At 65.4% G+C, this 23,919-nt stretch overlaps 2 protein-coding genes across 3 annotated transcripts; both read right to left on the reverse strand.

Annotated features, from left to right (window-relative positions):
- Positions 1-433: 433 nt before the first annotated feature.
- On the reverse strand, positions 434-17,851 carry VARS1 (valyl-tRNA synthetase 1). 2 transcript variants are annotated; one of them, XM_089771717.1, is made up of 31 exons: positions 17,678-17,851; positions 15,618-15,994; positions 14,355-14,498; positions 13,197-13,347; positions 12,693-12,856; positions 12,220-12,301; positions 11,665-11,765; positions 11,241-11,368; positions 10,640-10,804; positions 10,477-10,558; positions 10,127-10,246; positions 9,927-10,035; positions 9,739-9,827; positions 9,538-9,628; positions 8,892-9,016; positions 8,244-8,347; positions 7,219-7,377; positions 6,867-6,957; positions 6,191-6,296; positions 5,978-6,048; positions 5,428-5,553; positions 5,228-5,332; positions 4,963-5,031; positions 4,511-4,589; positions 3,551-3,678; positions 3,312-3,467; positions 3,034-3,240; positions 1,988-2,099; positions 1,739-1,914; positions 886-1,035; positions 434-674 (listed from the first exon to the last, which is right to left on the reverse strand). In XM_089771717.1, the coding sequence occupies exons 2-31, from the start codon at positions 15,978-15,980 to the stop codon at positions 606-608; spliced, it is 3,822 nt and encodes a 1,273-aa protein (XP_089627843.1). In that variant the 5' UTR covers positions 15,981-15,994; positions 17,678-17,851; the 3' UTR covers positions 434-605. The 2 variants fall into 2 exon arrangements, with proteins under 2 accessions (XP_089627843.1, XP_089627845.1); XM_089771719.1 differs by having other exon boundaries at positions 12,220-12,304; positions 17,678-17,834.
- A 1,218-nt stretch (positions 17,852-19,069) lies between these two features.
- Positions 19,070-22,298, reverse strand: LSM2 (LSM2 homolog, U6 small nuclear RNA and mRNA degradation associated). Its single transcript, XM_089771720.1, has 5 exons — positions 22,144-22,298; positions 21,197-21,264; positions 21,013-21,043; positions 20,789-20,848; positions 19,070-20,016 (listed from the first exon to the last, which is right to left on the reverse strand). The coding sequence occupies exons 1-5, from the start codon at positions 22,144-22,146 to the stop codon at positions 19,891-19,893; spliced, it is 288 nt and encodes a 95-aa protein (XP_089627846.1). The 5' UTR covers positions 22,147-22,298; the 3' UTR covers positions 19,070-19,890.
- Between the last annotated feature and the right edge of the window lie 1,621 nt (positions 22,299-23,919).

Consider the following 23,919-nt stretch of genomic DNA (forward strand, 5'->3'; position numbering starts at 1 on the left):
AGCCTGCCCCCCCCCCCCCCGGGTCCCCCGCCCTCCCCCCACCTGCACTGCGGCTCAGCCGCCCAGCGGGCACCTGGCCCCGGGCCCAACGCTGAGTCACCCCGGCCTGGCAAGCGCCGGGCGAGGGATAGAGGCTCCCCGGAGGTGCCTGCGACACAGCCAGGCCGGCCCCACAGCCAGGGGGCTGGCCGCCCCCCCCCACAAATCCCCCTGAGCCTGCCCCCTTCGAGGCCCGATGTGGGACCAGCGCGTGGGAGCGTGTCGGACGGAGGATAAAAGGCCAGCTACTGCTAGCGGCGGAGGGAGCGCTCCAGCTCAAATCCTGCCCTCAACTCCCCACTGAACCCCCCCCCCCAACACATCCGGGTGCTTGTCCCCCCCTCCCCACATTCCCCCCCCCCCCCCCCCCAAGAAAAGTCTCGGCTTCTCTATGTCAGCAAAATAGTTTAATATCGTCCAAGAAAATAGACTCCAGGGGGAATCGGAGCGCGGCGGGGGGGGGGGGGGGAGGGCGGAGCCGGCTGGTGGGAGGGCGGAGCCAGCCAGGGGGCGGAGCCGGCCAGGGGGCGGAGCCCCACAGGGACGAGACACGGGGTCCGGCCGTCTCAGATCATCCTCCGGAAAGTCTCCATGGCCTCCGTCACCTTCTGCAGCTCCGCCTGGCTCTGCTGCAGCTGTGGGGGGACATGGCCCGGGCGTGAGGGCAGGGAGGGGGCACGGCCCAGCCCCCCACCCCAGGACCTCCCTCCCTGCTCCCCCCCCCCCGCCCTCGCTATTGGCAGCCCCGCGCCCCCCGAGAAGCCACGTTCCTGCCTGACCCCCAGGCGGACCCTGCCCTGGAGCAGGCAGGTGGGAGTCCCAGGAACGGGGGGGGGGGGCGGGTACCTTGGCGGCGTCAGCCTCCTGGACCTTGGGGGGCACCTTGGAGCCGTAGTCGGGGGAGTCCAGCCGCTCCCGGAGCCGCTCCAGCTGCTTCCGCAGGTCGGCCTGCTTCCCCGCCAGCTTGGAGACCTCCCGCTCGGCGGCGATCAGCCCCTGGGGAGGCGGCACCCCCGGTCGGACGCACGGACGCATGGGCCCCCTCCGGCCCCGCCCCCGGACTGCCCCCCGCCCCGCCGGTCAGACGCACGGACTCCCCCTGCCCCGTCCCCGGACTGCCCCCCACCCCGCCGGTCAGATGCCCGGACGCCCGGGTCCCCCCTGACCCGCCCCCGGACTGCCCCCCGCCCCGCCGGTCAGACGCACGGACACCCGGGTCCCCCCCGCCCCGCCCCCGGACTGCCCCCCGCCCCGCCGGTCAGACGCACGGACACCCGGGTCCCCCCCGCCCCGCCCCCGGACTGCCCCCCGCCCCGCCGGTCAGACGCACGGACACCTGGGTCCCCCTGGCCCCGCCCCTGGATTCCCCCCCGCCCCGCCGGTCAGACACACGGACACCCGGGTCCCCCTGGCCCCGCCCCTGGATTCCCCCCCGCCCCGCCGGTCAGACGCACGGACGCCTGGGTCCCCCCCGACCCCACCCCCGGACTGCCCCCCGCCCCGCCGGTCAGACACACGGACGCCCGGGTCCCCCCCCAGCCCTGCCGGTCAGACGCACGGACGCCCGGGTCCCCCCCCGCCCCGCCGGTCAGACGCACGGACGCCCGGGTCCCCCCCCCAGCCCTGCCGGTCAGACGCACGGACGCCCGGGTCCCCCCCCGCCCTGCCGGTCAGACGCACGGACGCCCGGGCCCCTCACCTTGAGCAGCAGGTGCACGGTGCACTTGTCAGAGGCCACGGCCACGGCGCAGCCGGCGGGGGGGGCCTCGCCCGGGCCCAGCACCCGCACCAGGCCGGAGGAGGACAGGGTGCCGATGTAGGCGGAGCAGCGGCGGGCGGCGGCGGCCGCGTCGGGGTCCAGGCACTGCAGGAAACCTGGGGGGGGGGGGGGGGGGGAGGTCAGAGGGGGGGGGGGGGAAGGGGGGGGGGGGGGGGGGCAGGTACTTACAGTCGGCTCGGGTCCGGGTGAGGTTGTAGTCGGCCCGCAGGGAGCGGACGGCCCGGACCACGCTCAGCGCGAAATCCACCGTCGCCTCCAGGCCCGCGTCCCGCCAGGCGCACTGCCCCGGGGAGGGAGGGGTTAACAGGGCCCCCGCGCCCGACCCCCGGCCCCCCAACCCTGATGGGGCCCCTCACTCCCGCCCCACAGCCCCCCACGGCCTTGCTGGTGCCCTCACTCCCACCTCACAACACCTGCCCCCCAGCCCTGCTGGTGTCTCCCATACCCACCCCACAGCCCCCCACAGCCTTGCTGGTGCCCTCACTCCCACCCCACAACACCTGCCCCCCAGCCCTGCTGGTGTCTCCCATACCCACCCCACAGCCCCCCACAGCCTTGCTGGTGCCCTCACTCCCACCCCACAGCTCCTGCCCCCCAGCCCTGCTGGTGCCCCACTCCCACCCCACAACAGCCCCTGGCCCCCAGCCCTGCCGGTGCCTCCCACACCCACCCCACAGCCCCCCACGGCCTTGCTGGTGCCCTCACTCCCACCCCACAGCTCCTGCCCCCCAGCCCTGCCGGTGCCCCACTCCCACCCCACAACAGCCCCTGCCCCCCAGCCCTGCCGGTGCCCCACTCCCACCCCACAACAGCCCCTGCCCCCCAGCCCTGCCGGTGCCTCCCATACCCACCCCACAGCCCCCCACAGCCTTGCTGGTGCCCTCACTCCCACCCCACAGCTCCTGCCCCCCAGCCCTGCTGGTGTCTCCCATACCCACCCCACAGCCCCCCACGGCCTTGCTGGTGCCCTCACTCCCACCCCACAGCTCCTGCCCCCCAGCCCTGCCGGTGCCCCACTCCCACCCCACAACAGCCCCTGCCCCCCAGCCCTGGCGGTGCCTCCCATACCCACCCCACAGCCCCCCACGGCCTTGCTGGTGCCCTCACTCCCACCCCACAGCTCCTGCCCCCCAGCCCTGCCGGTGCCTCCCACACCCACCCCACAGCCTTGCTGGTGCCCCTCACTCCCGCCCCACAGCCCCTGCCCCCGCTACCTGCTCGGGGCTGGGGTAGGGGGTGACGCAGATGCTGGGGGGGGCCCGGGGGCCGCGGCGGGGCAGGCGCTGGTACAGCTCCTCGGTGACGAAGGGCATGAAGGGGGCCAGCAGGCGCAGGCCGGTGTCCAGGCAGGTGTAGAGGGTGCAGCGGGCGGCAGCCACCGCCCCGGCCTCGCCCTCGGCGAAAACGGGCTTCAGGCACTCCTGGGGGGGCGGGGGCACAGGTCAGCCCTGGGGCAGGCCCCGGCCCCCCCCCCCCCGGCTCCGCCCCTCACCAGGTAGACGTCGCACAGCTCGTAGAGCCAGAAGCTGTAGGCGGCCGTGGTGACGGCCGGGAAGTCGTAGGCCCGGAAGCCGCCCTCGCTCAGCTCCACCGCCAGGCTCAGCCGGCTCAGGATCCAGCGGTCCACGAGGCTCTCGGCGCCGCCGGGCTGCGGGGAAACGCACCCGTGAGGCGGGGGGAGGCCCCAGCCCCCCCAGGGCCGCGCCCGCCCCGGGGAGCCCCCCCCCTCACCTCCGGGCCCGGCGGGGGCTGGAAGCCGGGCCCCAGGCCGCGCAGGGCGAACTTGGTGGCGTTCCACAGCTTGTTGCAGAAATGCCGGTAGCCCAGGATGCGGTTCACGTCCAGGTTGATGTCGCGGCCTGGCAGAGGGAGTGGGAGGGTGAATTCAGGGCATTCTTCCCCCCCCCCCCCTCCGAGTGTGCCTCAGTTTCCCCAGCCTGGGACACACCAAAGAGCCAGAGCAGGGTGTGGCGGGGGGCAAATTCGGGGCGAGTCTCCCCCCCCCCCCCCGAGCGTGCCTCAGTTTCCCCAGTTTGGAAAGCACCAAGGAGCCAGAGCAGGACCTGGCAGGGGGCTGAACTCAGGGCGTGTTTTCCCCAAGCGTGCCTCAGTTTACCCAGCCTGGGCAGCGTCAAGGAGCTAGAGCAGAGCCTGGCAGGAGGGTAGGAGAGGAGTAAATGTGGGGCGTTTTCCTCCAAGCGTGCCTCAGTTTCCCCAGCCTGGGAAGCACCAAGGAGCCAGGGCAGAGTCTGACAGGGCTCCAGGCTCTGGGGTATTCAAGGGCTGGCAGAGACCGACCCACAACGAGGGGAAGCCGGTGGCCTGGGCCCCAGATGCTGGGCATGGGGCAGAGGCCAACCCCAGAGCTGTAGAACAAAGGGGGCAGGTGGCTTGGATCGGGGCGGGGCCATGGGGAGAGACACCGGTGTCTGCAGGCAGAGGGACAGAGCCAGCGAGCCTGTGATCAAGAGGGAATTTTTGGTGATGGCTGCATGGCCGTGCCTCAGTTTCCCTGCGTAAGTTGCCTGGTTCCCCCATGGGTGCCAAAGGGGCAGGTGGGGTGAACCCGGCCCAGATCAACTGAGACACCAGGGAGCTGTGGAGGCAGCCAGGGCCAAAGAGCAGTGGGGCCAGCCCGGCCAAGGGGTCCGCCCCCTGCAGCAGGGATTCGGGGGGGAGTGAGCTACTCACCCTGGGAGGTGTACGCGCAGAGGGCGAAGCGCAGGGCGTCTGTACCGCACTCTGGGATCCCAGCAGGGTAATCGCTTTTCTGGGGGTGTGGGAAGAGGGGTGAATCAATTCCCAGTCAGCCCCGCAGTTCCCCACCCCCAGGAACCCCCCAGCTCAGTATCCCACTGCTGCCACCACAACTCCGTCCACGTGGGCCCAACCACCCAGGTATCCCACTCCTACCACCATAACTCAGTCCCAATGGGTCCAGTCAACCCCGCAGCTCCCCAACCCCAGGAACCCCCCCCAGCTCAGTATCCCACTTCTACCACTGCATCTCAGTCCCCATGGATCCCACTACTGCCACCACAGCTCAGTCCCCCATGGGCCCAACCATCCATGTATCCCACTCCTGTCACGACAGCTCAGCCGTCCCTGCCCCCCAAGTTCCTACTTCTCCCCAAGCTCCTCACCTGGCCCTGCTTGGCTCGCTCTACCTCCGCTGGCTCCAGGTTGCTCTCCAGCAGCTGCGCATGCAAGCCCTGCAGGGGGAGAACAGACATGGGCCCAGCTGATTGGAGAATCCCATTGGTCGTTAACTCTGAACCCTACCGATGGGCAAGTCCACTGCAGATTCAGGCGGCCGCAGGGAAGCACCGAACATCCAGGCTGGTAACATCCGGGGGACAGGTAGGACCAGATGGACCCTCACCAACCGGCTCCCCTCCCCGTGGTTACCTCCAGCGTGATCCCGCTGATCACATCCAGCGGGTCGATGACGTTGCCCAAGGACTTGCTCATTTTCCTGCCGTGGGCGTCGCGGACGACAGCGTGAAGGTAAACCTGAAACATAGCGGGTGGGGCAAGTCAGGGTCACCGCAGGGGTGCAGGGGGTGCCGAGTGGGGGGGGGGGGGGGAGGGCACCACGCCCATCTCACCTCATGGAAGGGCAGCTTGCCCGTCAGCTTCAACCCCAGCATGACCATGCGGGCCACCCAGAAGAAGAGGATGTCGTGGCCGGTCTCCAGGAGCGTCCCGGGGTAGAAAACCTGCAGGTCTTCGCTCTGCCCGGATAGACAGATGGTGACAGGAGACAACTGGATGCCTGGGTCCCGTTCCCTAGCACCCCAATCACCAGTGCCAGGGTAGAGAGCCCTGGGCCCACCCATCCCAGTATCCCACTGCTGCCACCACAACTCAGTCCCCCTAAGCCCACTGATCCTGGTATCCCATTACTGCCACCATAACTCAGTCCCCGTTAGGTCCACCCATCCCGGTATTCCACTGCTACCACCACAACTCAGTCCCTCTAAGCCCACCGATCCTGGTATCCCACTACTGCCACCACAACTCAGTCCCCCTAAACCCACCCATCTGGATATCCCACTGCTGACACCAGCTGCCTAGCATCTTCCCCCTCCCGCCAAGGTTGGGAGCCCTTTGCTGCTGTCCCGGACCCCTGGCTCCCCTTCCCCATCTCAGACTCACGGGGTTGGGCCAGCCGAAGATGGAGAACGGGAAGAGGCCGGAGGAGAACCAGGTATCCAGGACATCGTCATCTGGGAACGAGACCGAGAGAGAGGGACAGATGTTAGTATAGCAGTCGGCGGTGCATGCCGGGCAATGCCACGGGGTACTGGCAGGGGCGCTGTTCTCAACGCGGGTGCCCTTTGCTCCCGACCCACAAGCTCCCAGCCATACCTTGCCGCAGCGAGATCTTGTCCGGGGTCACCCCAAAGGCCTTGGCTGCTTTGTCCCTGGCCTCCTCTTCGCTCCGCCCGCTCACCCAGTATCTGCCGTCCATGTCCTGGGAGGAGGGTTAACAGGTATCAGACACATGGGCCCATCGACCCCGGCATCCTGCCTCCTTTCTTGGCTCCGACCCACAGGCCCAACTATCTTGGTGTCCCGCCCCTGAGCAGTGGTGGCAGAAGTGGGATGCCTGGCTAGGAGAGGGTGGAAGGAATTGTGACAGAAGTGGGCTAGCTGGGTAGCTCAGCCCAGGGGAGTTGAGTTGTGTGACTTGCTGTGGGGACAGTTCCTAGAGTCATGGAAGGGGCTGTGGAATGTGGCCTGAATATGGGGCTGGGGTGGGTCACAGAGTTGTGGGCAGGCCTTTGGGGAGGGCTGGGCTGGAAGAGAAGAAGGGGCCCCAGGGCTGCAGTGAATTGCAAGGTGCCTCGGACACTCTATCTGGCTGTCTCCCTTGTTACAAAATCCTGTTGCGGTGAGTTCCACAGATTAACATGATCAAACCTGAATTTCCTGACGTCAGTTTGTTTCTTCCTGGTGTCCCATGATTTTGGGGTGGGCCTGTCGCAGGCTCCTCCCCCCCCTCCCCCGCCAGCTCTTTCCCAGGGTCTCTGCCCTCACTCACCTCCCCTGGGGGCACTGAGGGGTCGTCGACCGTGACAAAGTAGGCGGGGATGCGGTGGCCCCACCACAGCTGCCGGGAGATGCACCAGTCCCTGGGGGGAGAAAGCGCCTCACACGTCACCTGGGTCGGTACCACCTCTTCGTGGCAGAGTGGGACAGATAAAAGCTCTACTACTGCCGCTGTGCCGCAGCCGGGGAGGCAGGGCCCGATACGGGGCGGGGAGAGGGCAGGACGCAGGCCTCGGGTAACAGCCGTGCCCACGCAAAGGGGCATGTTACACAGGCGGATAAAAGCCCTACTAGTGCCACAGCAGCGGAGGGAGCGCCCCACACCCCGCCCCAGCGGAGCTCACCTGATGTTGTCCATCCACTGGAACCAGGTCTTGCAGTGGAAGGGGGGCAGGATGCGCAAGTCGCCGCGGCGCACGGCCTCGGCCGCCCCCCGGGCCAGCCCCTCGCAGCGCACGTACCACTGCGGCTTCAGCAGCGGCTCCACCACGTCCTTCGAGCGGCTGGGGGAGGAGAAATAGTCCCCGTGTCCTTCCGCCGGCCCCCTCGCGGGCGGCCTCCCCGTCTCCCTCCGCCCCAACCCAAGGTGCCTCAGGAGTCCCCCTCTACCCCAAGGGTCTCAGTGCCTAACCACGCAGTGATATCCCTCCGCCTCCTCGCAAAAAGAGTACCCTCCTCGCCCAGATATCCCTCCACCCCATCCCAAGAGCACCTATTCACGCACTGTTATCCCTCCACCCCTCACAAAGAGTCCCCCTCCCCTCCAGATATCCCCTCCCACCCAGATATCCCTCCGCCCCATCCCAAAGTGCCTCAGGAGCACTCAGCATCTGGGAGCCTAAGCACCCACTGATATCCCTCCACCTCCTCACAAAGAGTCCCCCTCCCTGTCCAGATATCCCTCCGCCCCAACCCAAGGTCTTCTAACCGCGCACTGATATCCCTCCACCCCCTTAGAGTCGCTGCCCCACACGCACCGATATCCCTCCGCCCCCGCACAAAGAATCGTCCCACCCGCCCAGACATCCCTCCACTCTCCCCCCTCCCAGAGCCGCCCCCCCACTCTTCCTGCGCACGTATCCTTCCGCCACCAAAAGCCCCCCCCCTCACCTATCCCTCCGCACGCCCTCAAAGACACCTGCCCCCCGCCCCCACCGCCTGGTATCCTGCCCCACCCCATTCCCCTACATGATCTGCCCATCCCCCTCCCCACAGGTATCCCTCCGCTCCTTAAAATAGTCCCCCACTTCACATATCAATCCCTCCCACATGCAAATCACACCCCCCCTCCGATATCCCTCCGCCTCTCTCTGAACCCCCACCCTCCTCTCAGAATATCCCTCCGCCTCATCAAAGAGTCCCCTCTCACCTGCACACCGGCACCACCATGGGGTTGTCCTTGACTTCCTTGAAGAGCCCCTTCTGCTTCAGGGCCTCCAGCACGGCCCCTCGGGCCTCAAATCGCTTCATGCCCTGAATTTGGGGGGGAAGAGAGTCAGACCTGGCAGGGACTGTCCAAACCAGTATCCCACTGCTGCCACCACACCCCAGCTCAACTCGGCCCATTCAGCCCGGTATCCCACCGCTGCCACCACACCCCAGCTCAACTTGGCCCATTCAGCCCAGTATCCCACCTCTGCCACCACACCCCAGCTCAACTCGGCCCATTCAGCCCGGTATCCCACCGCTACCACCACAGCTCAACTCCCCTGGGCCGGGCCAGCCAGCTATCCCACTGCTAACACCACAGATCAGCCCCCCTGGACCTGCCTAGCCTTGTATCTCCCTACTATCACCACAGCTCAACTCCATTGGCCCAGCCACTCTGGTATCCCACTTCTGCCACCACGGATCCGACCTCAGGAGTCTGTTTAACCCAGTATCCCCTACCCTAGCTCAGACCCAGGAGTCCTCTCCTGCAGTTTGATGCCTCACAGCTGGCGTCACCAATCCAGCCTTGGAGCCCGTCCAGCTCCGTAAGCTCCCCCACCCAGCCCGTCGCTCCCCCTCCCCATACCAGGAAAGGAGGGGGCACGTTGATGAGGCAGCCGCTGTCATCGATGATGGTGATAAAGTCCAGACTGTGGCGCTGCCCCACCTCGTAGTCATTGTGGTCGTGGGCTGGGGTGATCTTCACCGCGCCTGGGCAGGGGCGGGGGTGGACGTCAGAGACACCTTGCGATTCGCTGCTGCCCAGGGGCCCCTTCCCCTCCAGCATCAGCCTCACTTCACTCCCCAACGCCCTGCCCACAACCCTGGCACCTGCCCCCAGCCTCATATTCACGCCACATCCAACAGCCCCTCCCATGACTCGAGGCACTGTGCCCAGAGCAAGTCACACAGCCCAACCCTCCTGGGGCAAAGCACCCAGCTATCCCACTGCTACCACCACAAGTCAGCCCCCCTGGACTCTCCTAGGCAGGTATCCTACTTCTGCCACCAAAGTTCAGCCCCACTGACCCAGGCACTCTGGTATCCCACCCGTACCACCACGGATCAGACCCCCAGGGGCATATTTACTTCACTTCCTTTGTCTGGGCCTCTCCAGTGTTGCACATTCCAGAGTCCTGTCCCCAGACCCCCGTCCCAACCCCATTAGGCCCCTCCCCTCGTCCCACCTCTGCTCCAGGCCCCAACCCCACCCTAGCCCCTCCCCCTCATACCGGTCCCGAAGCCCATGTCCACGAAGTCGTCGCAGACCACGGGCAGGCGCCGCCCGGTGAAGGGGTGCACGACGTGCTTCCCATGCAGATGCTAGAAGGGGAAGGGGGGGCATATGAGGGACCCCAAAACTAAACCCCCTGCTGAGGTCACCCAGCAACCCCCTTCCCTCCCCCACTGAGCCCCGTCCCAGGGGTAGGTACCTGGTAGCGGGGATCCTGCGGGTGCACAGCCACGGCCGTGTCCCCCAGCATGGTCTCCACCCGGGTCGTCGCCACCACCACCTCCTCGTCTGCAGGAAGAGAGACGGTGAGACCCCCTCCCCGAGCCAGCCCCTCCCAACTGCCCCCAGATCAGGGCTGGCCCGGCCGCCCCACGCGCTGCCCCCTACCTGAGTCCTCAACCTGGTAGGCGAACGACACCAGCACCCCGAACTCCACCTTCTCTTTGTACCCGGGGACGGGCAGGAGGGTCCGGCCGGGCAGTTCCTTCTTGTCCACCTGGGGGGGAGCCGAGGCATCACCGAGCCCCCCCCAACACAGCCCCTCGCGCTGGCCACCCCCTCCCCCGGCTCGGAGCCCCCCCGCCCACCTCGATGTCGGAGATGGCCGAGTGCAGGGTGCAGGACCAGTTGACCAGGCGTTTGCTGCGGTAGATCACCCCTTCCTCGTGCAGCCGGACGAAGGCTTCCTGGACGGCGTACGACAGTTTCTGCGGAGCGGAGGGAGGAGACGTGAGCTCGCTGCCCCCTGCTGGAGCGACACAGCGCTATGCCTCTCTATGTCCTATGCCCCGTACTGCTCCCGATAGAGGGAGATTCTCCTCCGGGCACCAAAGCGCCCCGGTGAGGTGTCTGACCCCCTCCCCCGGAGGAAGGGGGGCAGGAGATGTTCCCCGCATTGGGGGGGGGCAGAATCGGGGGAGGTCGGGCAGAGAGTTACCGGATCCATGGTGAAACAGGCTCGATCCCAATCCATGGAGGAGCCGAGTCTCTTCAGCTGATGGTAGATCCTGTCGCCCTTCCTGTGGGGGAGAAGGGGGGTCAGGGCGGCGCCGGGGGGAGGGGGGGGCCGCGCTGCGAGGGGAGGGGAGGGGGTGACTCACTCGCTCTTCCACTTCCAGACCTCGCGGATGAAGTTCTCCCGGCCCAGGTCGTGGCGCGTCAGCCCCTGTTCCCGCCACAGCTTCTTCTCCACCACCACCTGGGTGGCGATGCCGGCGTGGTCACAGCCTGGGTTCCAGAGCGTCGTCTCGCCGCGCATCCGGTGCCTGCCAGGACCCCGCAGCCGCCGTGAGCGGGCGGCCCAGGGCAGGGGCAGGAGTGAGAGGCACAGCAGGCCTGGGAGGCAGGGGCTACGGGGCGGTGTCAGGGGCACCGGCAAGGCTGGGGGGCCAGAGGCTGTGGGGCAGGAGTGAGGGGCACCAGCAGGGCTGGGGGGCAGGGCCAGGCCGGGCCTCTGGGGAAAGAGTGAGAGGCACTGGCAGGGCTGAGAGGGCAGGTGTGGGGGGCAGGGGCTGTGGGGCAGGAGTGAGGGGCACCGGCAGGCCTGGGGGGCAGGGCGTGAGGGGCAGGAGCGAGGGGCACCAGCAGGGCTGGGGGGACAGGGGCTGTGGGGGTCAGGGGCTGTAGGGCAGGAGGGTGGGAGTGAGGGACACCAACAGGGCTGGGGGAGGGGCCTCGGGCCGGGCGTGGGGGGGATCTCACCAGCGGGTCAGCGCGTCCTGGATGGCGTTGGTGAGCGCGTGGCCCAGGTGCAGCGAGCCGGTGACGTTGGGGGGCGGGATGCACATCATGAAGAGCCCTTTGGGGTTCGGCTCCGAGACGCGCTGCCGCTGCAGGGAGGACAACGCAGGCGAAGAGTCACTAGAGCTCTGGCTGTGTGTCAAGCCCCCCGTACTGTCTCCAGAGGGCGAGTCCCCACAAACACACAAGGCCAACCGTGGGTGACCCCCCCTCCCTGCCAGTGCTGAGCCTGCTGGGGACTCTGCACTGGGTGTGCATGAGCGGCCCCTGCAGGCTGCACTGAGAACCACCCTAACATGAGTCTTATCCCCTCTACTGCTCCCACCCACAGGGGGATTCCCCGGTATCTGGTGGCCGCCCGGCACCAGCCCCTGCCCGCACTCACCCCGTACTCGGGTTTGAAGAAGCCCTGGCTTTCCCACCACGGGTACCAGGCTGCCTCCACGTACTGCGGGCTGTAGGCATCCGGCATGGGGCCGGTCACGTCTGCCAGGGAAGGAGAGAGACAGACAAACCACTGACCAGCCAGCCCCCGCGACCAATCGGGTGTCGGCCGGCCGTCACCAGCAGCCAATCCAATGCCTTCCATCCTAACCAATCAATGGCCGGTAACTAATCCACCGGCCACGACCAGGACCCAATCAGCCTTAGCCAATCAACTACCAGCTACGAACCACCAATCGCCAGCGATCAGCTGCTTCTGACCAATCAGTGGCCACATCCCCCCAGTCTCTACCCAACTAGCCAATCCCCCGCCACCGTTAGCCAACTGGCCAATCCACTACCCCGGCAGCAGCGGGGCGGGACAAAGGGAGCTCCGCCCACGTCGCTGGCTCCGCCCCCTTACAGCTAGCCAGCCTCTCTGGCCAGTCTCCCCACACCCATGGGGAGCCGGATTTGGGGGCCCCCGAATAAGGGTCCAAACCCCCCCCCCCCGTACCTTTCTTCTCCCCCGGGCGTGTGGGGACGTCGTAGGTCAGAACCCCGAGGTCTTTCTTCTCCTTCTCGGGTTTGGCCTTTTTCTGCTGCGTGGGGAAGGAGCAATGAAGAGAGAAAGGAGGCGGCATGATTCCCCCCCACCACCACGAAGGGCCAGGGTGGTAGCCCCCTGGCCAGCCCCCAGATTTGCTCCGTCGCGCCCTCGCCTGAGTTTTCAAACCGGCTTCGTGATGCCCTGCTGTGCTCTCCGACTCTCGTGGGACGTTCTATGCAGCGGTTTGCCCACCGCTCCGCCCCAGCGCCAGCCGCATTTCAGCCACAAGCAAGCCGTCCTGTGCGGCTGTTCCCCTACCACCCCACCCCAGCATCAGCTGCATTTCAGCGCCGGGCAGTGAGCAAGCCGTCCTGCGTGGCGTTCCGTGCAGCTGTTCCCCCCCCGCCGCCCCGCCCCAGCATCAGCCGCGATTCTCTCACCTCGCCCTGCTGCTGTTGGCTTTTCTCTTTCTTCTGCTGGAATTTCTCCAGCTTCTCTTTCTTCTTCGCCTCTTTCTTCAGCTGGGAGGCGCTCTTGGTCGGGGCCTCCCCGGGAGCAGGGGCTGACTCAGCTGCCGGCCCCATTTCTGCAGGCACCGCGGGTTCTGGGGAAACCAAAAAGAATTCACTCTTCATCAGACTGACAGGTCCACCTAGTTCAGTATCCCACGGCTGTCACCATGAATCCAGCCACGTATACACCACTCTCCCCCTGTCCCTGGCTACCCAGATCACCTTAGTGTCCCCCAGGACCTCAGACCTATTGATCCATCCAGCCTGGTATCCCACTACTGCCACCATGAGTCTGAGCTCTGGGTCAATCCAGCTTAGTATCCGGACTGTAATATCCTGCAGCAGGGAGTTCCACAGGTGCCCGCATAGCCGACACAGCAAGTGTACTGCTTGGAAGGGGGCACTCTGGGCAGGTGTTGGGGGACCACTTACCCTTGGTCCCCGGTTTGGGGGTGTCACCCCCCGCCGCCTGCTCACACAGCTTCACCTGCCCCAGCACAGCCTGGAACTGGGGTTGGTTGACGCAGGTCAGGAACCAGCGTGTAACGTTGGTGTAGGAGGCCCGGCTGGAGGGGTCCAACACCTGGGGAAAGACCACAAGAAATTGGGGGGGTATCAATATGGGGACAAGGGAGATACCATTATTGAAAAGGGGGGGGGGGAATACGTAAATACTTCTATTAGCCCCAGGGTGGAAGATATAAGACGGGAGGAGGAGAGGGTAAAAGTATCAGGAAAAACTAATCTGGAGTTTAAGGTGGACTATACCATTATTGGAACTAAGGAGAGGGGAAGACAGGATCAGGAAAAACCATTACTGGGGGGCGGGAGGGGGTATCGTTACTGGAATGGGGGGGGGAGATACCATTAGTGGACCTGAGGAGAGGGAAAGATAATATAAGGAGATACCATTACCAGAATGGGGGGGGGGGGAGATACCATTAGTGGAACTGAGGAGGGGGAAAGATAATATAAGGAGATACGTGGGGGGGGGGGGGAGATACCATTAGTGGAACTGAGGAGGGGGAAAGATAATATAAGGAGATACCATTAGTGGAACTGAGGAGGGGGAAAGATAATATAAGGAGATACCATTACCGGGGGGGGGGGGGGAGATACCATTAGTGGACCTGAGGAGAGGGAAAGATAATATAAGGAGATATCATTACTGGAATTCGGGGGGGGGGGGGGGACGATACCATTAGTGGAACTGAGCAGGGGGAAAGGTATATTAAGGAGATACCATCACTGGAATTAAGGGGGAAGAGATATACCATTACTGAAATTAGAGAAGAGAGACGCTATTATTGACAATAAATATCGCAGGGGCAGCGGGGAGCAGACAAATCAGGTTCCAGCTCAGAACTACGCTCTCAGCCCCATACACAGACTGTGCCAAGCCCCTCCCTGCCTCCCCCCACACCTTTAGGCTGTCCTGATAGCTGCCCCACCTGCTCCCCAAGGGGTGGGGAAAGGAGGGTGGGGGAGATCTTGGCTTTTCAGTCCCCCCACCCCACGCCAAAGGCCCCCTCCCCATGGGGGCCAGGGCCTCGTGGGGGGCCAGGACGACGGGGGAGCTTGGATGCTCACGTATTTGTAAGGCAACAGCAGGGCGCAGGCCACGGTCACGTCCGCCAGCGTCACGGCCTCCTCCACCAGATACGTGCGCAGCTTCAGGTGCGCGTCCAGCACCCCCAGGGCCCGGCGCAGCTCGGCCCCCGCCCGCTCCGCCACCTGGAGGGCCGAGAGGGACACGCCAGGGTCACCTGACCGACACGGGCCCAGGGATCCCCCGTTCTAACCACCAGAGCCGCTCTCACCCCCTCCCCGCCAGCTCTATCCCATTCAACCCCACCCCCCTCCCCAGGAACCCAGCTGTGATAACGCCCAGCCCCCCACTCTAACCACTAGACCCCACTCCCCTCCCTAGGAACCCTGCTGTGCTGACTCCCAGCCCCTCACTCTAACCACTAGACCCCACCCCCCTCCCTAGGAACCCTGCTGTGCTGACTTCCAGCCCCTCACTCTAACCACTAGACCCCACCCCCCTCCCTAGGAACCCTGCTGTGCTGACTCCCAGCCCCTCACTCTAACCACTAGACCCCACCCCCCTCCCTAGGAACCCTGCTGTGCTGACTCCCAGCCCCTCACTCTAACCACTAGACCCCACTCCCCTCCCTGGGAACCCTGCTGTGCTGACTTCCAGCCCCTCACTCTAACCACTAGACCCCACTCCCCTCCCCAGGAACCCTGCTGTGCTGACTCCCAGCCCCTCACTCTAACCACTAGACCCCACCCCCCTCCCCGGGAACCCAGCTGTGCTGACTCCCAGCCCCTCACTCTAACCACTAGACCCCGCTCACCTCCCCGGGAACCCTGCTGTGCTGACTCCCAGCCCCTCACTCTAACCACTAGACCCCACTCCCCTCCCCGGGAACCCAGCTGTGCTGACTCCCAGCCCCTCACTCTAACCACTAGACCCCGCTCCCCTCCCTGGGACCCCTGCTGTGCTGACTCCCAGCCCCTCACTCTAACCACTAGACCCTGCTCCCCTCCCTGGGAACCCAGCTGTGCTGACTCCCAGCCCCTCACTCTAACCACTAGACCCCGCTCCCCTCCCTGGGACCCCTGCTGTGCTGACTTCCAGACCCTCACTCTAACCACTAGACCCCACTCCCCTCCCTGGGAATCCAGGGGTGCTGACTCCCAGACCCTCACTCTAACCACTAGACCCCACTCCTCTCCTTGGGAATCCAAGAGTGCTGACTTGCTGGCTTAGGTACCCCCCACCCCCGGCTCTAACCACTAGACACCACCCCCCTCCCAGGGAACCCAGGACCCTGGCGGTCTCACCTGCTTGTTCTGCTTCGCCAGGCCCAGGGCGGAGAAGGCAGCCCCGCAGGCGGCCGGGGCGACCTCCCCCTCGGCGTAGCTCACCCACTGCTGCACCAGGGCGGCCCCCGCTGGCCCCCGGCCTCTCAGCTGCTCCGGAGCCAGGAAATGCGCCACGGCGGCCGGGCCCGAGACCCACACCCCCGGCCGGCTCTCCAGCGCGGGCAGCTTGGGCAGGGGGCAGGAGGCGGGGGGCCGGGGCGGCTCCCCCTGCTGCGGGGGCAGCTCCACCACCGTGGGCGGGGCCGGGGCATAGCGGGCGGCGATCAGGGCCCGGTAGTTCTGGAAGTGGTCCGGGTGCGGGGAGAGGTACAGGGTGGGCATGGCGAGGGCTGAGCCTGCAGAGGGACAGGGGGAGCTGGTCAGACACCGCACCCTGCCCCTCCCAAGGGCAGGGCCTGGCTGGCTCTGGGGGGGGCAGGGAATGGGGCAGGGGCCTGGCTGGCTCCGGGGGGGGGGCAGGGGACCAGCCCCTCTAGGGGATGCTGGGTGGGGCCTGGCTGGCTCCGGGGGGCGGGGAATGGGGCCCAGGGACTGTCCCCTCTAGGGGGCGCCGGGACCCAGCTGGGCTGATGCAATCCCAGCACAAGGGCTGGTCTGTCTGGCTCCAAGGACCGGCTCCCTGGCACGGGGCCACGGGAGGTTTCGGTGGGGGAGGGGTGATCTGCACGGGCCCCATCCTAGCGAACAGCCCCAGGTACCCAGCCCCCTCCCCAGGAAGGGCCCTGGGCGGCTTGGGGGAGGCAGGGGTATTACGGATGGGGGTGCAATGGGGAGGTTGGGGCTGTCAGGGCAGTGGGGGGGTCATGGAGCAGGGGTGGGGGAAGGGCGCAGGAGGAAATTGTGAGGGTGGGGCCGCAGCTGCTATGGGGTGGGGCCTGTCAGGGCTGGGGAAAGCGGGATGCTTATAGGGCAGCAGGAAGGCAGTGGAGGGAGGAGGGGACTGAAGGAGGCTATGGGGGAGTCGGCGTGGGGGAGATGGGTTATGGAGAGAAGAGAATGGGGAGAGCGGTGGGGCAGAGATGGTTATGGAGCAAGATGGGGACTGGGAGGATCCATGGGGCAGGGGAGGGTGGCTATAGAGCAGGAGAGGGCTGGGGGGCTCTATGGGGCAGGAGGGAGCTGGGGGGCTCTATGGGGCAGGGGAGGGGGCTATGGGGCAGGGGAGGGGGCGGGGAGGCTCTATGGGGCAGGGGAGGGGGCTATATGGACCAGGAGGGAGCTGGGGGGCTCTATGGGGCAGGGGAGGGGGCTAGGGGGGGAGGGGGCTATGGGGCAGGAGGGAGCTGGGGGGCTCTATGGGGCAGGAGGGAGCTGGGGGGCTCTATGGGGCAGGAGGGAGCTGGGGGGCTCTATGGGGCAGGGGAGGGGGCTAGGGGAGGGGGCTGGGGCAGGAGGGGGCGGGGAGGCTCTATGGGGCAGGGGAGGGGGCTATCAGGCAGGAGGGGGCGGGGAGGAGGGGGGGGAGGGGGCGGGGAGGCTCTATGGGGCAGGGGAGGGGGCGGGGAGGCTCTATGGGGCAGGGGAGGGGGCTATCAGGCAGGAGGGGGGCGGGGAGGAGGGAGGGGAGGGGGCTGGGGGGCTCTATGGGGCAGGGGAGGGGGCTATCAGGCAGGAGGGGGGCGGGGAGGAGGGGAGCGGGGAGGGGGGCGGGGAGGCTCTATGGGGCAGGGGAGGGGGCGGGGAGGCTCTATGGGGCAGGGGAGGGGGCTATCAGGCAGGAGGGGGGCGGGGAGGCTCTATGGGGCAGGGGAGGGGGCGGGGAGGCTGGGGCAGGGGAGGGGGCAGGGGCAGGAGGGGGCGGGGAGGCTCTATGGGGCAGGGGAGGGGGCTATCAGGCAGGAGGGGGGCGGGGAGGCTCTATGGGGCAGGGGAGGGGGCTAGGGGGCTGGGGGGCTCTATGGGGCAGGAGGGAGCTGGGGGGCTCTATGGGGCAGGGGGTTGTGAGGCCTGGGGAGGGGCGGGGTCCCGGGGGGCGGGGCGGTCCCGGGGGCAGGAGGCACCAGCCCCCCCGCCGCTACCTGCGCGCCCGGCAGCTGCTCCGGCCCCCACGTGTCTCCGCCTTGGCTCTTCCTCGCCGGCAGGACCCGCCCCGGGCTGACCGCGGCGCCGCCTGACCCCCGCGGCCTCCGCACCGCCCGGCCCGGCCCGCGCAGCCAGGGGCACCCCGCGCCCAGGGGGCTCCCCCAGCCCCGCTCCCCCCCTGCGCGGCCGGGGAGGGGGGCAGAATGTGGCTTTTTCCGGTCAGGCACCTTCACGGACAGCCCCAGCCGGGGTCCTCTGGCTACACAACGGCCCCGGAGAGCCATAGAGCGCTAGGGGGCGGGCGGACAGAGCGGCCCGGCCACGTTCCCTGCCGCAGAAAAAGGCCATAGAGAGGGCAGACGCTGCGCCACGCCCCCTGATGGTGGGGCCGAGTCACTGCAGCTCACTGCACAGGCTGGAGCAGGCATGGGGGGAAAGGGAGTACTGGGGGGGAGGGGCTCCTGCAACTCCGGGGGGCATTATTCAGGGGGCACTATGACATCATCACAGCCCAGCTCAGCCTGGTCCCTGAGGGCTGATGACATCATCCCAGAGGAGGAGCTTAGAAGAGCTTGCTGACGTCAGTCTAGTGGAAGGGGCAGAGCCTGATCCCATGACATCAGCATGTTTAAAGGGGCGGAGCCTAGCATCCCCTTATGAGGTCATTTCTTAAAGGGAAAGATCCCTTAAGACAGGGCATGTGGAAAGGGGCAGAGTTAAGGGGCTGGGTCTTGCCTCATCACTGCTCAGGCAGAAGGGGTGGGGGCGGAGCCTGATGCTGCAATAAGCTCACTGGGCGGAGCCTGATGGGTGCACAGGGCAGAAAGGGGTGGAGCCTATTGTAAGATTTAAAGAGACAGGACCCCACTGACCAATGAAATAACACAAATGTGGAGTGATGTCATAGCAATTGATGATGCAATATTATTTAAAGGGACAAGACCCCTTGTGGGCAAAAGCAAGAACAGGCACCAAGCTGAAGAGACCCCCCCCCCGCCCCACACTCACTCCCGTGCCATACTGAGCCCTTCTGGGGAGCAGAAGTCAACAGCACCCTCAAAATCATAGACAAGAGAAGAGGGTCACAGCTGAGGGACCAACCCCTGCATCCTCAACCCACCTCTGCCCTAGCCCGCCCCTGAGAGCCTGAAGGAGTCCCGTTGCCCCGTGCCTCAGTTTCCCCACAGCCAGATCACAGATGAACCTGGCCATTTGGGGCCCAGCTTCTGCCCCCCCAGGGGAAACAAAAATGGACCCAGGAGAGTGGGGGTGCCAGGGGGCTGCTCTAGTGGAAGAAAGGAGTGGCAGAAATGAACCTGGGAGGGGAAATAAGAGAGGACAATGGGGCTGGAGGAGCTGTAGACCCTACCATAAACAACAACAAGGAGTTTGTAACCAGGCTCCAACCGTTTATTCCACTGGAGTCTGCGAAGCACGAATCAACCATACAAAAAACCCAACTCTCTCCATCCCCTTGGCCCAAACCCTAACAAAAATAATCCAGGCCCCCAGCTGCCCAGAAGGGCCCCCTTCCATGGGAAATAGCTCAGGGGGGAGCAGCACTTCAAACACCCCACATCTCTTCCAGGAAAGGTCCCGTTGGGAAGGGACAGGAGTTAATGGCATCCCCCCTCCTTGCTCCCCGGGGCAGGGGACCTAACCCCCCTTAAAGAACTGGGAGAAATTCTTGAAAAATAAAAATGCAACTTCAACTGCTGTGGGCCTTCAGGTGAAAGGGGGCCAGGGAGTTCAGACCCTGCCCCCCAATCTTTTCCCCAAATGGGGGGTAGGGAAATACAGCTAGGAACCACCCCACTATTCATCCCCAGAGTGGCAGATTCCTCATGGGAACACAGACGCCGGGCGTTGGGGTCCTAGATACGGGGACGCTTTGAACCCAGGGATCCGGGGCCCTAGGAAGGGCACAACTGAGACCCCCCTGCCAGGCCCCGGATATCTGGGTTCCCCTCTGCTCTTCCTGGGTAGGGGCCAAGATGAAGCCAGAAGGCCGGAGCTTGCCAGGAGGCTGGCAGGGCAAAAAGGAGGAACCCCTGGATGGGGCGGGGGGGCTCCTGCTCCCAGCCAGGAGGGGGAGCAGCCCGGGCCCAGGCATCTGGGAGCACCATGGTTTTAGTAGCAGGAGCAGCCCAGCAGGGGGTGGGGGCCCGGGGGCAGGTCCCCCCCCCCCGGTGGCGGGAGGGAGGGGGGGTCACTGCTTTTGCTGCAGCGCCTCCTTGCGTGCGGCGTCCTGGAGCAGCTGCGTGTCCACCTCGTCGGCCGGCAGCTGCACGTAACGCACCACGGAGCCCCGGATAAAGCAGTTCTTCACCGACAGCTGGGGGGGAGACTGGGCTTAGGGGGAGCACCCGCCCAGGGTGTGGGAAGGAGGGTGGGGCAGACCCCACCCCCTGCAGCTGTAGCCCCGCCCCCTGCTTCCTGGGGGGACCAGACTCCGCCCTCTGCACCAGTGGTGCCGCCTCCTGCTGGCCAAGAGGACCAGGCCCCGCCCCCTGCTTCCATGGCCCCGCCTCCTGCTGGCTTGGAGGACCAGATTCCACTCCCTGCATCTATGATCCTGCCCCCTGCTGGCTGGGAGGACCAGACCCCACCTCCATCATCTGCGGCCACGCCTCCTGCTGGTCAGGAGGACCAGACTCCGCCCCCTTCATCCATGGCCCCGCCCCCCACTGGCCAAGAGGACCAGACTTCGCCCCCTTCATCCATGGCCCCACCCCCTGCTGGCCAAGAGGACCAGTCTCCGCCCCCTTCATCCATGGCCCCACCCCCCGCTGGCCAAGAAGACCAGACTCCGCCCACAGCATCCATGGCCCCGCCCCCTGCTGGCTGAGAGGACCAGATTCCACCCCCTGCATCTGTGATCCTGCCCCCTGCTGGCTGGACAGACAAGATTCTGCTCCCAGCATCTGTGGCTACACCTCCTGCTGGCCTGGAGGACCAGACTCCATCCCCTGCATCCATGGCCCTGCCCCATTATGGGAGGGGAGGAGGGAAAGGAGAGGTAGACCCACCTCTGATGTGTGCCCCCCCCCAAAGCAATTCCACTTGCAGCCCCCTCTCCCCACCCCAGGAATGGTCCAGCCCCTTACCATGTGGGGGTACTTCTCCGGATCCGTCACGCTGATGTCCGTCAGCTTGATGTTCAAGTACTGGCAGGACAGACACCCCGACAGTTAATACCAGAGGCCCCAGGGCAGGGGCCTGTCCCCTCCAGGGGGCACCAGCTCCCACCCCGTCCCATGGCAGGGGCATCTCCTAGGCCCGTCGCACCAGGGAGGGGACCCTCTCTGAAAACAGCCTGGCCATTTCTTACCTGATCCACCGAATGGAGGGTCCCGCAGATACTGCAACAGACAGAAGGGGGTTACTCCAGGGGAGTGGCACCCAGTGGTTAGAGCAGGGAGGGGGCTGGAGTAAGGACTCCAGCACTGCGTAGGTCCTGTGGGTTGGGGGGGCGGAAAGAAAAGGGGGCTCCCTCCGTGCACACCGGGACTCACCTCAAGTCATTCTTCAATTCCACCACCACGTCCTTCCCTACCAGGGATTTGAAGAAGGAATAGAAAAGCTGCCAGGAGACGGGGGAGGAGGGGAGGGGGAAGAAGGGGGGGGTGAGATTCTCCCCCAAGGACAGAAAATTCTCCCCCCCTCCAGCCACCTCCTTGCTCTGGGGTCCCCAAGCACCTGCAGCGGCTCCCTGCCCCACGTCCTCTGCCAGCGTCCTCACTCACCCCCACACCAGAGCCCCCTGCAGGGCCACTAGACCTGGGGGATACCCCAGAGCCCCTCCACACTGCACCCAGATTCCTTCTGGTGGGGCTGGGGTGTCCCCCTGTGGCTGATGGACATGCAGGTGGGCCCCCCCCCCATTTCCTTCCCCGCACAAGTAGCAGCATACGCTGCTTCACCCACCAGGTGCCCCCCTACCATGGCCAGCTGGGTGCCCCATACCTCCGGGCTCGCTGGCAGGCAGCTTCTACCCAGCCCCACAGATCTGAAGCCAGCAGCCCCCCACGCACCAGCACTGCCCCCCCAAGCCAGCTAGGCCCCCCACTTGCCTCCAGCAGCAAGAAGTGTCCCCTTCCTGCTCCCCAATTCCCCCATGAAACCCCAGCTACATGCACGCCTCCCCTGCTCCCCACATTCCCCCCAAACCCCTCGCATGCCCCCCAGACCTCTGCAGCCCCCTCCCTCCAAGCCCCCTACTCCCCCAGGCCTCCTGCATCATTCTTGCTCCCCCCAAACTCCCTGCCCCCTCCTCTGCCTCCCCCCGGCCCCCAGCAGCCCCCGTGCTCCCCCAGGTGCCTCCAGCCCCCCATGCTCCCCGCACCCCCTACATGCCCGCTGCTCCACATGGCCTCCTGGCCCCGCCTGCCTCCCGAGCCCCCCACCCCACGTGCAGCCCCCAGCCGGGGATCCCGTGGGGGGGCGGTGACGTCACACTCACCATCCCGCCGGCGGTAGCGCGAGCCGCGTGGGGCAGCCCCGGCACCGCAGCGAGCAGCGACTCCGAACCCGACCCGCGCAGGCGCAGTGGAGCGAGCGGCTTTTCGCTCCTCCTCTTAAAGGGGCCGCTTCCTGTTCCTCCCCTTCTTAAAGGGGCCAGTCCCTGTTACTTCTACTCTTAAAGGGGCCGCTTCCCGTTACTCCCCTTCTTAAAGGGGCCGGTCCCTGTTACTTCTACTCTTAAAGGGGCCGCTTCCCGTTACTCCTCTTCTTAAAGGGGCCGGTCCCTGTTACTTCTACTCTTAAAGGGGCCGCTTCCTGTTACTCCCATTCTTAAAGGGGCCAGTCCCTGTTACTTCTACTCTTAAAGGGGCCGCTTCCTGTTCCTCGCCTTCTTAAAGGGGCCGGTCCCTGTTACGTCTACTCTTAAAGGGGCCGCTTCCCGTTACTCCCCTTCTTAAAGGGGCCGGTCCCTGTTACTTCTACTCTTAAAGGGGCAGCTTCCTGTGACTTCCCGTCTTAAAGGGGCCAGTCACTGTTACTTCTACTCTTAAAGGGGCCGCTTCCTGTTCCTCGCCTTCTTAAAGGGGCCGGTCCCTGTTACTTCTACTCTTAAAGGGGCCGCTTCCTGTTACTCGCCTTCTTAAAGGGGCCAGTCCCTGTTACTTCTACTCTTAAAGGGGCAGCTTCCTGTTACTTCCCTTCTTAAAGGGGCCAGTCCCTGTTACTTCTACTCTTAAAGGGGCAGCTTCCTGTGACTTCCCGTCTTAAAGGGGCCAGTCCCTGTTACTTCTACTCTTAAAAGGGCTGCATCCCAATACTCAGGCTGGCTCTTAAAGAGGTCACCGCCCACTTCTCTCTCCTGATCCCACCCTCCCCAGCTCCCCCTGTGCTGCAATGTGGGGCTCCCAGACTGCCCCCTCCATGACCCCCACATGGGTCACCGAATAGGCCTACCCTTCCCCAGGCCAGAGGGACGCCACATCACACCGTGAGGGGCCCAAGGTTGGCCCGGGCCTGCCCAAGCAGCTATCAGTCCCCTGACGCTCCCACTCGTGAAATCGACCCCCCCAGAAACTGGAGCACGAAGGGGGAGGTCGCTGGCCCTTTAAGAGTCAGGGCATGGAGAGAGACAAATGGGTCTACACCCCCCCCTCGAGGGGCTCTGTGTAAACTGCAGCACCTAGCACTGAGGGGGCCATGACTTCAAAAAGGGTCTAGGGCGGGGGGGGGGGAACCAGGACTTCTGGGTTCTCTCCCTGGCTCTGGGAGGGGAGTGGGGTCTAATGGTTAGAGCAGGGTGGGTGGAGAAAAGCTGGGAAACAGGTTGCCAGTTGCCAGCCAGAGGCTGATTAAGAGCTGGCTGGGGAGGTGAGGAAAATCTCAGTGTCACCGTAGATCCCTTGAGCAATACTGCTCCTAGGAAAGACAGAGCCAGTCGCCCACACCTGTGCCGGCGGAGACCGGATCAACCAGCCCAGGCAGGGATTGGGAAACCGCCACGTTTCCCTGCCCCCATTATACTCCAACGCTTCCCAAACAGTTAGGAGCAACACGCTCATCGAGCAGCACTTTCAACAGAAGTTAGAGAAAGGGGAGGCTGAAACTCCTGCCATTTCTAAGGCTCACACACATCTAAAATGAACATCTTGTATACGCCGATGCTTGGCCAATCGTTAGGTGAATATCCTTCCTCGTTAAAACCTTCATTAGCTAAAAACAGGCAACGGGATGGCTGAATGTGGCCGGCATGTCTCAGGAAAAAAATAAATCCAAT

Source organism: Pelodiscus sinensis, chromosome 19 (genome assembly GCF_052426305.1).
Source record: "Pelodiscus sinensis isolate ZL-2025 chromosome 19, ASM5242630v1, whole genome shotgun sequence".
NCBI lineage: Eukaryota > Metazoa > Chordata > Testudines > Trionychidae > Pelodiscus > Pelodiscus sinensis.

Bases quoted from the DNA above. Each gene is read 5' to 3' on its own strand.
- LSM2 (XM_089771720.1), bottom strand. The intron at 21,044-21,196 runs GTGAGTCCCGGT...TGTCTGTTGCAG, and splicing joins GAATTGAAGAATGACTTGAG to TATCTGCGGGACCCTCCATT. The intron at 20,017-20,788 runs GTAAGGGGCTGG...TCTCCCCCCCAG, and splicing joins CGGAGAAGTACCCCCACATG to CTGTCGGTGAAGAACTGCTT.
- VARS1 (XM_089771719.1), bottom strand. From the start codon at position 15,980: ATGCCCACCCTGTACCTCTCCCCGCACCCGGACCACTTCCAGAACTAC. The intron at 9,828-9,926 runs GTAGGGGGCAGC...CTCTTCCTGCAG, and splicing joins CTACCAGGTTGAGGACTCAG to ACGAGGAGGTGGTGGTGGCG. The intron at 5,333-5,427 runs GTGAGATGGGCG...GCTATGTTTCAG, and splicing joins GCAAGCTGCCCTTCCATGAG to GTTTACCTTCACGCTGTCGT.